This window comes from Artibeus jamaicensis, unplaced genomic scaffold (genome assembly GCF_021234435.1).
Source record: "Artibeus jamaicensis isolate MK-2021 breed Jamaican fruit bat unplaced genomic scaffold, CSHL_Jam_final contig_797, whole genome shotgun sequence".
Lineage (NCBI taxonomy): Eukaryota > Metazoa > Chordata > Mammalia > Chiroptera > Phyllostomidae > Artibeus > Artibeus jamaicensis.
In genome coordinates, this window is record NW_026521977.1 from 6,146,970 (window position 1) to 6,163,283 (window position 16,314).

The following is a 16,314-nucleotide window of genomic DNA, read 5'->3' on the forward strand; positions in this document are numbered from 1 at the left end:
TCACTTCAGCGAATGAAAAGCTCCCCTTAAAGAAAGGAGGAGAACAGAATGGAAAGACAAAGCCAAACCTGTTTTAGTTTACATATCAGGTCCTGTGTTCAGCCATGAAGGTCGAAGGCAAGCTGAGGCTGAGTTAATGCATGTGATGGTGCATTTATAATGTTACCTGGCAGTACTAACATGCTGTTTGGACAGAGCACAGTCTTTTATAAAGCAATTTGGAGTAGCATTAAGAACATAGGGTCCGGAGTCTGATGGGCTGAGTTCAGAGCCAAATTTTGCCACTTACAAGCTGGGTGATCTCCAAGCTTCAGTTTCCTCATCTGCAAATGTAAGATGGTACAAGGACCCTCCTCCCAGGGTCACTGTGAACGCTAAATGAGATGCTCCATGTGAAGCCGGCCGCATGACAGCTGGCGCGGGGCCCAGTCTCAATAAATGTTAACAATAATGATTATGGATTTTTATCTCCCTTGACCCTCACAACAACCCAATGAGACAGATCGTACAACAGCATAGATTATTGTCATTTCCATCTGATACTTAATTCAGTTTTATAAATATACACTGAGCATCCTCAATGTATCTGGTACGGTGCTAGGAGTGGTGTGTAAGGGGGACATGGCAGACACAAGCCCTCCTGTGCTTATAGTCTAGGACAAAGCAGATAGTAATCAAAGAGTTCAACATTTGAGACTGGTGTTTGATGGGGGAAAGACAGGGTGTTGCAGACAGGAGGGACACATGGGACATAAGGTCATGCAGGGGTCAGAGAAACCTCCTTGTAAAGAGTCACTGAGGCCGAGGTTCGAGGAGGCACAGGCACCAGCGAAGGGAAGAGGAGGTGGGAGAGAGGGATCAGCATGTGCAAGGTCTGGGAGGCTGGGCGTCAGAGCAGAGGGGCTGGGAGTGGGGCTGGAGCAGTGGTTGGAAATGAGGGAGATGCGTGCAGATTAGGGACTGAGGCTCTGAGAGGGCAAGTAGCATGTTCAAGAACACACAGGTAGTAAAAGGTAGAAGTGGGGGGAGGACACAGATGGTGCTGTTCCCATCAGGTGTCCTTTCTGGCTGTCACATGTGTACTGGAGAAGCATATGCTGGTGTGGGCCTCATTAGAGGTTTGAAACGAGTCGTTCCTGAGTTAATAAAGGCCAGGAAATGTTAGCGGTGCCCCTGCTCCCTCCGAGGGCATCTAAAAGTGCCAGTTAAGATAATGAGCTCTGAGTCATCAAAAGGAGGCAGTTGTCAAATGTACGCACTGGCTCATTGGACTGGAAAGTTACCTGGAGCCAAATTCACGTTCCTTGGCTTTCTGAGGCAAACAACACCCTGCTCTATCAGAGTGCTGGACGGATTGGGGAGGGGACGAGGTCTGTGGAGTTGGGCAGACCTGGACTGAAGTCTGGGTTCTGCCCTTGACTAGCAGTAGGCACCTCTCTGAGCCACAGTTTTTTCCTCATCTGTAGAATGGGGATGGCAAATGGGCTTGCTCTGAGTACAAGATAGATATTATGTATGAAAGCACTTGATATGTGCCCAGCACACAGAAAGTACTCAATGAAGTTTTCTTTATAGCATGCTTGGAAATAGGCTAGTTTTTTTTAGTTGAATTTTTAGAGTGGTCAAACCTCTTCCCTGCCTTCAAACCCTTCTACAGATTGATGGAAGGCTACAACCCAGAGAAATGGATGGAGCAAAGTGACATTATCCTCACCTTTTCACAAGCTACTCCCAGTCATTAGCTCCGAGGTGTATTGTAGGGTCCATTGCCCCTTTCCCAGCATTCCTGGCGCTATCTGAAATGTAGGATCAGCTTTCCCACCATGCTAGATTGGGGATTTCTGGGTAACAATTTGAAAGCTCTTTCCAGTGCTGAGGCTTGGAACAGAGGGTCAATGCAGGAGATGGCAGAGAACACAGAATCACAGAGGGAAAGAGCCCAACCCCAGGGTACTAGGTGGGTACAGGAAGCATTTTGCAGAATCCAATGGAGACAAAGCCTCCTTCCTAGCTCTGGCATTACACAGATGGGTCAGCTGCCAGTCAGAGATGGGACTGCTGTGAGCTGTCCCGCACCATACCCTGTGAAGGCTCCACACTTAAAGTGTGAGGTTGGAGTCAGAGGTGGAGAACTGTCTACTCTCTATACAAAAGCCCCGATGCACAGAAAGGCCTGTACTGCAGCAGCTCAGCGTGGGATTCAGAAGAGGATCAGAAGCAAGATCAGAAAAACTTTGGAAGATTTGAACAAGATCAGAGAAGCAACCTTTTCTTCAGTCACAACTGGCTGGGCCTTCACCAGTGCCTTAGTGAGGAGGGGCTGGAAGTTAATAACCCTAATCTGTAAATTATTTATAGCTTGTTGCATAAATAATTATGCTTAAAGGAGCTGTTTAGTAAATAGTTTATAATTCACTGCATAGCAGAGGCTAAGGCTTTCTAAACTCATGTATGTGTTGTTTGTATAAAGCCCTTAGTGAGAGAGTCTTCCAGGTTGGGTTGTAGAGAGGTGTATGGGCAAGGTGGACCCAGCTGACATCTGGGGACAAGATTCCTCAGCACACTTGGACAGAATTCTCTTGTTTATTTGTGTGAAGCCCAGCGTGCTTGCAATGGCTTCCAAGGTCCTCCATGATGTAGCCCGAGGCCCTTCTCTGAGTGCACGTCCTACTTCTCCTTGCCTTGCTCTGGCTGCTCTACCCACTTGTGTCTGTACTTCCCGAACACGCCAGGCCTACTCTCACGAGGGCCCTTGCATGGTCGGTCCCCTCTTCCTGGGATGCCCGGTGCCCATATTTCAGCTTAGTCGATTCTCTATCCTCTTTGAAGTGTTTGCTCCAGTTGTACGTTCCCAAAGAGCCCTCTCCTGACCACTTATTTAAAATAGCAGCTGCATCCTGTCTCCTACACAGACAATCTTGCCTCCACTTATTCCGACCCTACTTTTTAATAGAAATTATTGGCTTTTAACATACTATACACTTTTAAATGTATTATATTTATTATTATTGTTGTCTGTTTTTCCTTGTTATAATGTACCCTTCACAGGGGCAGAAATTTGTTGTTGGTGGTTGGTTGTTCACTACTGTATCCCAAGCAGCTAGAAGAGTTTCTGGCACATAGTAGGCACTAAGGAAATATTTACTGAATGAATGAATGAATGAATGAATGAATGAATGAATGAATATGCAGGGTGAGACCTGTGAGAACATGTAGGCTGCACATTCTGTAGGGAAGCTGAGAGTGCCTGGGAGTTTTGGGAATGCAGTGTTTGGGCTGTCCAGTCTGTGAGAGGGCCTGGACATCTTCAGAGAAACACACAGTAGGTCCGTTGGAGTTAACGTGTCTCAGGCAGGATCTGTCTTTCCCTTTTCCTAACTTGTTTCTCCTTTTCATTCAGCTTCTCAATTCAAGAAGCTGCGTCACATCTTTGATTATATTTAGTCATTCATCATCCATATGAATCAGCATCTGAGTCCTGTGGATTTTATCTTTTAAATTATTCTGGAATAATTATTCTCTAACGTCAGCACAAGCACCGTGCACATTTAGAGGGAGGCAGGGCTCAGGAAAGCTGCTCTAAGTACATAGCGCTTCATTATCTTTTGCTTTTGCGTAGGATTCAAAAATGTGGTGCCCTGCTCTCTGAGCATTGCTAGCTCTGTTATGGCTCCTCCCACTGATGATCTGACACCCTTTGTCTCTGTGGTCCTTGTCCTGCTCTGTTGTCCTGGTTCTACTCCCAGAAGCTTCTTCTCAGTGTAGTGCTTTGTTGTGGAAGAGATCCCTGCTGGATCAGCTTTGAGAGTTCATAGCTGATGCTTTGCACTCACCTGGACCTTGGACAGGCAAACCTCCTCCTCGTTTCCATTACTCTTCTCACATGGTCCTACTGGGCTTCCCAGTAAATAGCCTGTGGCTGCTTTGGGGGGTGTCTCCTTTCTCATATTCACCGGATGCCCCCTTACTGCGTCCTTCCTCTTCTCCTACAGATGACACCAAGCAGGCCTTGGAGCTGTAGGTGGCTTGTCCTCGCCTGCCTCTATTTTGAGGTTTGTGGGACTATTTTACCATGTAGTTTTGTTGTAAAGACTGTCTATGGTGTTTTGGTTTTGTTGTTTAATTGCTCTGTCAGTTTTTATGTGGGAATTTGGAGAGATTAAAAAACTATGCTGCCACCACTGCTGTCTTGTGAGCATTTTTCTTATTTCTCTTTTAAGTAGCTAAGTTCTGATGGTATAGCTTCTTTAATTAAAGCTGCTTGAATAGTCACTAACATATAATACTGCTTGTCAGGGATGATTATTCTCAGCAGATGCGTATGTGAGAGAAATGGTGGCTGTGCCAGCCTGAGGTGTCTAGGGGGGCCCAGACTGCATGCAACTACCCAGAAGGCAAGGCGGTTACTTGGGGTGGACCCGGCAGAACCCGGCAGCCAGAGTAATGCCCGCTTCAAGGATGCTAAAGGAAGAAGGGGTGACAGAATCATCCAATGCCACCTTGTGGTTGACTGCACTAGTCTTTTTGGGGGGCGGGGGTGGATGTACATGGGATGAACTCTGGAGACTTGTGGAAATACTTGAGACTCATGGCACATCACTTTGGGATGAGAGTGAGGTTGGGTTGCATTTGTTGACATCTGTCTCTGAAGTATGAGCTTTCTCAGGGCAGGCAGTGACCCCCAGCACAAGGCCTGGCACACGATGAGTCCTGAACGTGTTTCATTAAATCAGGTGGGTCAGGGATTGACTGAGAGACACTGCTTAATGTTTTTAAAACTTATCAAACTGGTTGTGAGTATCTTATGCTTGTTACTGGTGTCATGTGGGGACAGACACTTCCCCAAGGAGCTCAGGTCTCCCTTCAGCCACCTCCCCAGGAACTGAGTAGATCTACCCACACTTCACCGGAAAACCATTTATCTGCAGGTTCTGGGAAGAGGGAAAATGGTGGCTAAGGATGCAAGCTCTACCCAGCCAGAGCACTGCTTCAGTGGAATACAGGAATGCTTGCAAAATCTCTGGTTCTATCAATACCTGCTTCAAGTATTTCTGTTAAAAATAAAGCTTTTTATTATTGTCTTTGTGGGATCTAGTTACTTGTCCAACTCTCAAACTTTTACCCACAGTGCAGGCAGCTTTACTGTATTTTGCCTGAGATCCCAGCCAAACACAGAATCTGCAAATCCTGGCACATAGTTGAGAACAGAGCAGGGAGTAAGTTCAGGGGGTCCTATGTGCCAGGCCAGGGCCTCACGCTCGTCTTGAGTAACCCTCTGCAAGTCCCGAAGATACTTTCAGCTGGTGTAGCGAGGCTTACAACACGTTTCCCAGGCAGTCTCTGGTTTGCTTGATTCAGTTAAATATCTATGGATACCTACTGCGTGTCAGTGCCGGTGATGCTGAGATAAATCAGACAGGGTGTGCCACTGAAGATGCCTCAAAGTCTGCTGGAGGAGCGAGGCAGCTAGAGAAACTGTTCCATGTAGTCAGTAGGTGGGTACACAGTCTTTGGACTCAGGCAGCTTGCATGGAGTTCTAGCTCTCTTCAGTCATGTATATCTTCTGTACCTGTACGTTTTCATCTGTAAAGTGAGGACAGTAGCAGTGTGCACTACATTAGGTTACTGTGAGAATAAAATAACGCACGATAAGTGTGCAGCTTTTGGGGCACTACACACAACTATATTATTATCTGAATTGTTTACTTGTAACTGGAGCTGTTTGGGTGCAGAACATGCTGGGAGCCATCAGGCTGGGTGGGAGGTGTGTAGATGCCCTGAACAGCCAATCCACTTTGCCCTCCACCTGCCGGTGGGCCAGAAGCCCCCAGTGTCCTCCCTTGTCTCGGTCAGAGTTGGCCTTGGATCTAAGTGGGGTGTGCCTGCCTGGCAGGGGCTGGGGACCAGCCGCTTAGTGGGGTTAAGAGGAGGTGGGGGTCCACGGCTTTACTTCTCCGTGTGTTTACTCTCTGTGTGTTTGGTTGCTACTTGGAGAGAAGGAGGAGGTATTAAAACAGAGGTTATTTTAAGCTCTTTCTTAAAGAAAACCAGATTCTTCTTTCCCCACAGGCGCCCACTGTCCGTCCTCGTGTCTGAGGCTGTCATGCTGGAGGGGTTCCTGCCACTGACAGCCAGGAGTGGGTGTGGCCTAAAGGCGGTAATCACGTCTCTGGGGCTGGAATCCTGGTCTGCTGGCCACGCCAGACTTTCAGGCAGAGTCAGGGGCTTGCAGCTCCCCTTTGTCTTCTTTGTTTATAAGGTGCCCAGAAGAGCTTACTTGGAAATGGTCCTTTTGTCTCCTTGTGTTCAGGCAGCCTCATCTTGATCTCTGCCCATTTATTTATTTATTTATTTATTTATTTATTTATTTATTTATTTATTTATTTATTGAGAGGTGGGCAGAGTGAGAAGCAGTAAAGCTTAGAGGCTCAGAGCGGACTGCAGTCAGAGACCAGGGTTTTTATCCCAGGGTTTTTATCTGCTACTTTCTACCTGGTGATTTTTCTCTGCATCTCAGCTTCTTCATCTGTAAAAATGGGGAGGACAATGGGACCTAACGCAAACATTCGTCCTGAGAAAGTGAATTAAATAATTCACTCGATGCACTTGGCACAGTGCTCAACATATGGAGTGTGTTTAATAAATGCTAGCCACTTTGTAATTATTTTTCTCGGTGCTAAAGGGTTACATGTGGGAAGGGCAGCAAAGAGAAGTCGCATTTTTGAGCACCTCCTTTGCGCCAGGCAATGTCCTAGGTCATTCACATCCACCATTTAATTTCATTCTTCCAACAGCCCGGTGTGGGAAGTTCTGTTATTATCTCTTTTACAGATGGAGAAATCAAGGCTCAGAGAGGTTAAAAAACTTATTCAAAAGACGAATATATGTTGTCAAACATCAGGATGCTTGTTGTCCTGGTTGGGGAGTGACCAGAAGGGGGCCTGGGGGGACTTCTGGGATGCTGCTACCATTCTGTTTATCTGGCTCCTGGATACATGGGCACGTTGACCTTATGAAAATTCTTCGAGCTGCAACTTGATATTATGATGTGTTCACTTTTATGTGCATATGTTATTTCAATAACAATTTCAGAAGCAGGAAAAAATAAATAGCAGCAGCAGGCTGCCTTTGGTCACACAGATTATGGGGAGCACAGCCAGCAGTTTCTACCCCCGCCCGCTGACGGGGAGCCTTGGCACGCCAAAGCTCCTCGTATGCTCGACACCCTTACGCCACAGACTGTTCCGTCCCAAGGAAGCTCTGGTTCAAGGCCTGTTCAGGCAATTAAGGAGGGAGCAGGATGAGCATGAGCTGGTCTGAGGCCTGACTCTGCCAGAGGGAGGCCGCCCCGAGGTGGGTTAGCACAGAAGGCCCTGGTCCGAGAGGTTTGCCTGGGGTTCAGTCCTTGGTGGGCTCCAGGGCAGATAATGGGGCTGACAGGAGAATGAACCCAGCGAGGCTTGCTGTGTTTCTTCCCCCCGAAAGAACAACTTCCATCCCTTAGCCTACCTGGGGAATCCCTTTTCTTCCACTTTCAGGTTCCACTTTGAGAAGGCTCCCACTCCTGGCTTGCTAGCCAGGTTCCAGCCGCTCATCCACGGGTGCCTGGCTCCTGAAGGCCTGCCTTCCGCGGGGCCTGCAGCCCGAAGCCAGGCAGACAGCCTGTCTCTTAGCCTGCCCTTCTGGTTGGGGAAGAAGCAAGAGAAGTGAAATTCTTTCTGGGGAAATGGGGTAAAAAAAATCCTCAGGCCTATTATCTAGGTTCTACCTCCTTCCCCAAACCCTGCATGTTTAAAATAAACTTTTTCTAAATTTTAAAATAATTTTAGCTTTGTAGGAAGTTGCAAACATGGCACCGAGTGTTCCCCTCCACCCCGTTCCCCTGACTGTTCACATCTTACATGAGCAAGGCACCTTTGTCACAACTCGGGGACCAGCACTGGTCCCTTGTCTTGAACTAATTGCCAGGTTTCCTTCAGATCCCAGCAGTTTCCCATGAACTTCCTTTCCTCTCTCAGGATCCCATTCCAGATATCCTGTTACAGTCATCTCCTCTGCTCTGGGACAGGGTCTGATTCTTGCCTTGTTTTTGACGACCCCAGTGACCTTGGGGAGTTTGTTGTATAGAATGTCCCTCAGTTTGGGTCCCTTATGTCTTCCCCATGATGACACCGAGGCTTCGTATTTGGGGAAGGTGTCATAGAGGTGAAGTCTTCTCAACACACCACATTGGGAGTACATGCTGTCACACAGCTCATCCCTCCGTGAGCTTGACTCGGGTCACTTGGTCAAGGTGGTGTTGGCCAGGTTTCTCTACTGCAAAGTGACCTTTTCCTCTACTTTCTAAACTCTTTTCTTTGGAACCAAGTCACTAAGTGCAGTCACTCCAGCCCCATCGCATCTGTTTTTAATCGAGTTTATGCGATGCAAGACCTGCGAGCACACACTCACTTGCACACGTAGAGAGATACAGAAACTCACAGCCAGACTCCCAGACTCAGGCACGCAGTTCATATAAACAAACACCAAAGTGAGTTCATGTCCACAAACAGACACGCACAGGGACAAATATGCAGATGCTGGAGAAATCAATAGTTTTGTCAGCCTATTTCTCTTATCAGCAGTGATAAATCAATCAGGATTTTAATCAGCACAGCATCTGAAATTCTACTTTCTAGTTTTTAAAGATCTTGAAGAGCGAGAACCAAGTAGGCCTCCATGTTGAGTTGGGAGTGTGTGTGGGGGGTGGGGTGGTGACAAAAACTGTGAGTGTGGGATCTAACCAGGCCTTGGTTAGTGCTTCCTCCCTTTTTCTCCCTTCCTGGATCTTCTATGGCCCTTTTCTATGCAGGCCAGGAGGGATGGGGTGTGGATGTTTCCTGTCTGAGGGTCCTAGAGCCCCCCTTCCCCACAGGGAGACGTGCTGTGAATGGGTACCACGGGTTTCCTCTTGCCAGGTGTTGTGATTTGGGCGTCTGTCACCCCTGCCAGTCTCCACCTCTGTTGCCCTTCCCTGTCACCCTTCAATAGCATCTCAGAACCTTCAGTGTAAACTCTGACTCTGGCATTCAAAGCTTCTCAAGACCAGGGGCCAGGGCCACCTCTCCTGCTTTGCCTCTCACAACTCACTCTTTTCCAGAATGTAAAACTCAGCCCAACTGACCTAGTCATCGTCCCATTGTCTGCCCTGGCCCGGAAAATGCTCCCACTGTCTTCCTGTGTCCAAATCCTACAGCCCTGAAGCCACCTTCTCCAAAGCACCTTACCCTGTCCTCTAACTGGTAGGGACCGCCCCCGTCTTTGAATGTCCAGAAAACCTTTTCTCTAAGGGATGGCACTAACTCAGCTCTGCTCAGTTATTTGCATACTTGTGTTTTAGATAAAGTTCTTTTCATTACAGGCCATAGAAATGAACTCTTGGGCATATTCTTCAGGCCCTAATTGAAGTTGCTGTCATGAATGTGACTCATATTCAACAACTCTAGCCACTGTAACTCTTGGCTTTAAAGTTTCACAGTTTGGGGAAACAGAGCTGGATGTGTGCAGCTCGGTTCAGGAGCCCACCCGTGGATCAACAGCAGCTGTGGATGGGGACATTTTCACAGCACAGCCATGACCTCTGGGAGACCATTCCTATGTTTGGAAGGAGAAAGCTTTCCCAAAGAGGGGGAGGCTGAAGGGCCAGGCTGGCACCCCAGGAGGCAGCTAATTATAATTTGTCTTTGCTGTTGACAGAAGGTGGGGAAGGGTGCTGGGAAGCCAAAAACAACAGATGTCCACCGTGGAGTGTTATGGAGTGAATGAGTCAGTGAGTGAGTGACTAGATTATTTGTTGCCTTTTAAAACCCCAAGATCAGTTTGTCTCCTGTCTCTAGAACAGGATGATCATATGCTCTTCCATGTTCTATATCCCCTCTCCAATCCTGAGTTCCTGGGGCCCTCTCTGGGTAGCCTGGGTGGCGGAGGCATGGGGCGTCTCTGGCAGGGGGTGGCAGTCAATGCCTGCCACTTTGCCACTCATTCACTGGCCAACACTTACTGAGTGGCTGGTGTATGTTGGGTACTGGCAGTAAACTAGATACGAGGGACTGTCCCTCATAGGACTAGGAGAGTTTCAGACAAACACACCAATTACTCTAGAATGTTATTAGTGCCCCGATGGGGGAGGCCTGAAGAGGGATGGGGGCCCCAGGGAGCAGCTGAGAAACTCTGGCTGAGGCTTTTCAAAGAAAGTACGTTACAGCTGGCTCTTGCGGGGTGAGTAGGAGCTTGCCAGGTAGAGAAGAAAGAGGATTCCATTTGGAAAGAAGAACCATCTGTGCAAGGCCACAGGAGCGTGTAAAAGAAAGTGGCAGGGTTGGGAAATAGGGAAGTTGAGTGTGCCTGGAGGGTAGTGCGTGTTTTTGGCAAGGGTGCTAAGAGCTGGGGGGGGGGGAGGAAAAGGGAGGGTTGGGGGAAGGGAGGCTGGGGCCAGGTCTTGGAAGTTTGATGCAGGAAGGGCACAAAGGTGGGGGAGGCACACAAGGAGTAACTACACACACACACACACACACACACACACACACTTCTGTAAAATTAAATATGGGCTCATAAGGGTAGAATGAGCAGCAGGGCACCATGATTTGAGGCAACTCTCTATCATTATGTTTATTTACAAAACATAACAGCTATTTTTTATGAAGGGAGAGGGAGGAAGAAAGGTCATTGGTGAGTTTTTATTATTCACAATTTAAAAGTTAATTTGGTATAAGAAACAACATGTACGATTTCCCTGGTGAAACATTATATGCTTTGTGGTTAAAAATGACATTTAAAAGCCTAACAGTCAAACAGTTTCGTCATTCAGAAAGTCCTGTTCATTCTCAATAAATGAGTAGATATGAAGGCGTGATTTTAACGTGCTCATTGGAGCATGCCTTTATAATTTCAGTTCTGCTTGGTACATAGCTGGCCTCATCAGTGCCATTGGTGTGCCATCCCGAATCAGAATAAAATCCACATCCTCATCTCACCCTACACAGCTTTATGGGGGCCGCCTCCACCCTCACCCCCCCACCTTCTGTCTCTCTCACCTCACATCCTCACGTCCTTCCTCCTACTCTGCCTGACTGACTATGGCATCTTTTCCATTCCCCACATGTGTCAAGGACACTCATGCCCCAGGGCCTTTGCACTTGCTATCCTTATTCCCTGAAACAGTTTGCCCCCAGATAGCCACCTAGCTTACCCCTCATGTCCTTCAAGTCTTGGCTCAAAAGTCCCTTTCTCAGTGAGCCTTGTCTGATCCACTGATTTCAAACTGCTATGCCTACAGCATGTCCACTCCCAACACTCTCCAGCCTTCTTTCCTGTTCTCCCTTCCTTCATAGCACTTACTGCCTCCAACCCATTACATGCATTGCTTGTTTATTTTGAAAATTACTTTGAAAGTTGACTGTCCTCTCATCTGAATAGAACCTACTCAAGGGAAGGTCTTTTTATCTACTCGTTTGCTGTCATAGCCCAGGGCTTAGACAGTACTTGGCACCAGAAATGTATTTTAGAATGAGAGGCAGGAGGTGACAGTGGAGAACGGCTCCAGGCAGGCAAGGTTAGTGACAGGAATACTAGTCAGAGAACCGTTGCAAGCCAAAGGCAAAGGGACTGGGGCTTGGCCTTAATGATGAACTGCGTGACCTCTGTCATTATCTTCAAACGATGTTGAAATCTGTCATTTTTCAGTTTCTCACTACTTTGTCTTGATTCTCTTGGCAGTTCCAAGGCTCCACGAGAGCGGAGGCTTGGCGTGTTCACATCCACTTTTTTCCACAGTGCCTGGCACTTACATGATAGTAAATGTGAGGCACTCGATGAATGTTCAGTACTTCATTAATGATGTTATCACTGAAGTTGCTTTGACTAAGTGAATTTCAGAGTAAATGATATTCTTGGGATCTAATCTATATTCTCATGCTGTTGTACTAAGTGGAGTTAATTTGGTTCCATGACAAAACTAATACACATGCTTATGAGAGAAAATTTAGAAATTAGGGAAAGTTGAAAAAAATAAAAAATGCCTTGTTTCCATCGCCCACAAAGAACCACTAGAATTTTAATCTTTCCTTTAAATATTTTCCCAGATGGCTCTTTAACATAATTACAATAATTGTGTATTTACAGTCATGCATACTGCTTCCCTCCCCTTTATTAGTGGACACATTTTTCTTTGTTGCAAAGTTTGGAAAGCATTATTTCAATTAAGTGCACACTCAATTATCAAGTAACTGTTACCATCGCTTACTTGACATAACTAATATTTGGTAGGTACACTATTCCCATTTTCCTCCTATTGCAAAGATTATGTACTATTCTGAAGACTTATTGCCTGTTGTTTGTCTGGTCATCTGCCCCCAGACCTTCGGTGTCTCTGTCTTATTATCTGTAAGATGGACATAATGAGAAAAAGAGGATTAAGGTAAATGAGTGCCAGAAACAGTGACGAGCACGTCGGTGTTCAGTAAACATCAGGTGGCTTGGAATTGGAGTCTTTGGAAGCTGAGGAGTGTTGATCGCCATCTCGGTGCTGTTCCCCGGCTGCAGGCTGCACCTGATGCAGGTGGACTCAGTCCAGCGCTGGATGGAGGACCTGAAGCTCATGACTGAGTGCGAGTGCATGTGTATCCTGCAGGCAAAGCCCATCAGCCTGGAGGAGGACGCACAGGGTGACCTCATCCTGGCGGGCGGCCCTGGCCCTGGAGACCCCCTGCAGCTATTGCTCAAGCGGGGCTGGGTCATCAGCACCGAGCTGCGCAGGATCGGGCAGAAGCTGGCCCAGGACCGCTGGGCACGAGTGCACAGCATGAGCGTGCGCCTGACCTGCCACGCCCGCTCCATGGTCAGTGAGTACAGTGTGGTCAGCAGGAGCTCCTCGCAGGAGATGGGCCAGGTCAGTTGCCCTGGGTTGGGTGTGGGTGGGCACGCCTCCCAGAAGAAAGGGTCTAAACTGCATGGCGTCTGAACTCTTCCTGCCCCAGGGACCTCCTTCCTCTTTGAGTAAAGCAGGGAGGGCAGTGAGGACCTTTACTGAGTATATTCTCTGTGCCAGGAATTGTGCGAGGCCTTTTTACACATATGTCATTGAAGCCGCACAGCCTCTGATGCAGGGGGAGCCGCTACAGAGGGCTGTGCAGTGGTTGTGTGTGCCCACTTTCATGCCAGACTGCCTGGGTTCAAATGCCAGCTTTGCTCTGTGACCTTGGCAAGTCACTTAACGTCCATGTTCTATTGTCCCAGTGAATGTGACGATAGTGTTTATGTCATAGGACTGTTGGGAGGACTGATTTTGTTACAAGTAGAACATTAAAAACAGTTGATTAAAAGTATTCGTTCATATTATTGTCCTCCCTTTCTAGATGAGGAAGCAGAAACTCAGAGACCCTAAGTAACTTGCCCAAGGTTATGCAGTAAATGGTGTAGGCAGGATTCAACCTAAGTTTTTCTGATCCCAAAGCCCATGACTTTGAATCTTCTTCTCCAACCCCGAAGTGAACCATTGAAAACCCTCCTTGCCCCCCTTACCTCTCTTCCCTTTAGCATTTACTTTCTACCTCAGCATTTTTCCTTGCTTCACTTTGCAGATAGGACCCTTCTATTCATGCTTTGAAGCCCAGCTTGAGTGCCCCTTCCTCTCGGAAGCTTCCCAGATTCCTAGGCACAACGAGTTGCCCAGTTTTCCTTTTCTGACTGTTCCAGGCAGCTGATGATGATCCCTTTTGCCATATTACACTTGGCATGGTGTACGTGCCTGTTTCCCGAATCAGATGATTTGAGACTCCATCTTTAGGCCCCAGAGGGCCCAGTGCAGCAGTTGGTCTTCAACCAATGCTTGTTGAATGACACCGATCTGTTTTTCTGCAGATTGAGAAGCTGCTAATGGAGAAGTGCTCAGAGCTCTCAGCGATCACCGAGAGGTAAATCTGGATGCTGGGTAAATCTGGACAGGGTCCACTGACCTGTCCTCAGGCAGTGGAAGGGGCTGGTCTCTTCTCTCAGAGGGAGAGGGAGTAGAGGGCCTGGTGGTGCTCTGGGAGTTTCCTTCTGCTGACTCCTATCGACAATATTGAAAGACTCCCTTGGGATTTTCTGCCTCATTTTCAGGCCCTAGGGAGAATGTAAAAGAGAGGCTTGGGCTTGGGAAGAAAGGGCTCTTAAGGGTCGGTAATAAGGAGTAGGTTTCCCACGGCTTTGGGAAGCCCCCCTGACCTTCAAAGTCAAGGCAAGGTGAAAGCAGATGCTCACACCTTATACTCACATACACACAGAGAAGGGCTTCACAGACACCCACTTGCTCATATACAAGTATATAAACACACACTCATGCAATCACAGAAATACAGTCCTGCCCTCTTCTCTGTATCTCACATATACACATACATCATTCACACTCAGACACATACACACACACACTCAACCTCACATGTACACACACCCAGTTATATGTTGATACTCTCTCTTACTACTTCTAGCCCCCATGCCCTGGAAGAAAAAATCTGGAACTGGCATCCCCTGGGCCCCCATGAAGCCTTTGGTCTTTCAGTGTGGATCATTCTCAGGGTACAGACATATATTGGGACCTAATCCCCAGAGGTTTTGCTGTCTGGGGTGAAAATCCTAAGGCTCCTTTCTGCACACTGTAGGGAGTCATTCCGTAAAGAGCACTGCCATACACCTTCGGAGTGGTCATCTGCATGGCCAGCATTCCAGCAGCCCCCCTCTGCAGCCCCGGCCCCCATCCCTGGACCCTGGCTGCCATGATGGCAGATTCTCCCAGGGAGAAGTCCAGGGGTAGGATCTGGCTGCTTTCTGGTGGCCTTTCTTCCTGGTGACAGGGACTGTTAACTCCCATCTCAGGCCAGCACTTACCCAAACACCAGGAGGCCAAGGGGTGAGCCATCTATGGAATGTTCCATCTTGGCTCCCCAGGTTTTGATGTGCACTCTCCAGGCCACTTGTTCCACCACCAGGTCTGCAGCAGGCCCAAGCCGGGCCCATGCAATGCTCTGGTCTGGCCACCTGCCCCTTCCAGTGGCCCACCCCATGTTTTACTTTCCCCAGGTGCCTCCAGGTCGAGAATGAGCATGTCCTGAAGTCAATGAAGGCCTGCGTGAGTGAGACCCTAAGCACGCTGGGCCAGCACTTCAGTCAGCTGCTGGAGCTGGCCCTGACCCGGGAGGTACAGGTCAGTGAGGGCTGGGCTGCAGAGGGGGAAAGGGTGGGCGGAGAAACTGGGCCAGGCTGGGGAAACTCCAAAGTGGCTTTTCTTGGGAGACGTCCTCCTTAGGGCACCCAATCCAGTGCATGAGAGACAGACTCGTCAGGGCCAAGCAGAGGCTTCTCAAGCAGTTAGCTTGCACCTGTATTTTCCAGAGGTAGAAACTGTAGCCCAGAGACAGAGGAGGCTTACCCAAGGCCCCCCAGCAAGGCAGCGGCAGAGTCCGACGTCGCTCGGTTGCACCTTCAGATTTGTTCCCCTCACCCTGAATCTCCACTGAGTTACAGGTCACAGTGTACACATGAGATTTTTATCATCTGGGAAGACTGAAGAAAATAAGCTGATGCTGAAAGTCGGGGCAACAGAGAAAATCTAGAAAGATAACGTAGTCCAGCCCCAGCCTCTAGGCAGGCTCAGGCTTGGCTCCAGAAAGAGTGAGGGGTTTGGAGCCCGACAGATCTGTTTTCAGGCTGGGGTCCACCACTGGATCGAGGTCCAGCTCCTCAATCTCTTAGCCTCATTTTCCTCATTTATAAAGTGTAACACTTGCCCGGGAGGAAAGTGAAAGGACTAAGCAAACAACATATGGAAAGTGCTTAGCACATAGCATGGGTTAAATACATGTTATTTCTCTCCTGCCTTTTTCTGTTTTAAAATACTTCCAGTAGAGCAGATTCCATAAGGTTTTCATTATGAAAGGTATTTACATGTTATTTATAGTTGCAGAAATATTGTGTTACATATTTGCCATTCTTTTCCCACCACCAAATAAAAGCCTTCCACAAATAACACATCCCTTTGCCTATCGGCTTTTCTCCAAAGTCTCTACCAAGGCCAGACTTTGCTTTCTCTCTTTCCTGTGTTCGGCTCCCTTTGCACGGGCACAGGCCCTTCTGGCCTGGCTCACCTGCTGGTCAGTGCAGCTGGTCCTGTGCATTCTCACCCTCCCAACCCAGAGGGTCTGCAGAAGCCACTCTCCCTGTCTTGAGAGTCTGGGGCAAGGGGAAGGAAGGGCCAGGGCTTGGGTGCTGGGCCTGGCATTTAGAGCTGATGAGCAAATGCT

General features: G+C 48.1%; 1 protein-coding gene across 1 annotated transcript in view; it reads left to right on the top strand.

The window, feature by feature from the left end:
* INSC (INSC spindle orientation adaptor protein) overlaps nucleotides 1-16,314 on the top strand; it is a 123,656-nt gene that overhangs the window by 48,932 nt on the left and 58,410 nt on the right. Inside the window, exons 3-5 of the mRNA XM_037150582.2 lie at nucleotides 12,581-12,926; nucleotides 13,898-13,950; nucleotides 15,095-15,218. Coding sequence (XP_037006477.2) covers nucleotides 12,581-12,926; nucleotides 13,898-13,950; nucleotides 15,095-15,218 — 523 coding nt within the window. The remainder of the gene's footprint in view (nucleotides 1-12,580; nucleotides 12,927-13,897; nucleotides 13,951-15,094; nucleotides 15,219-16,314) is intronic.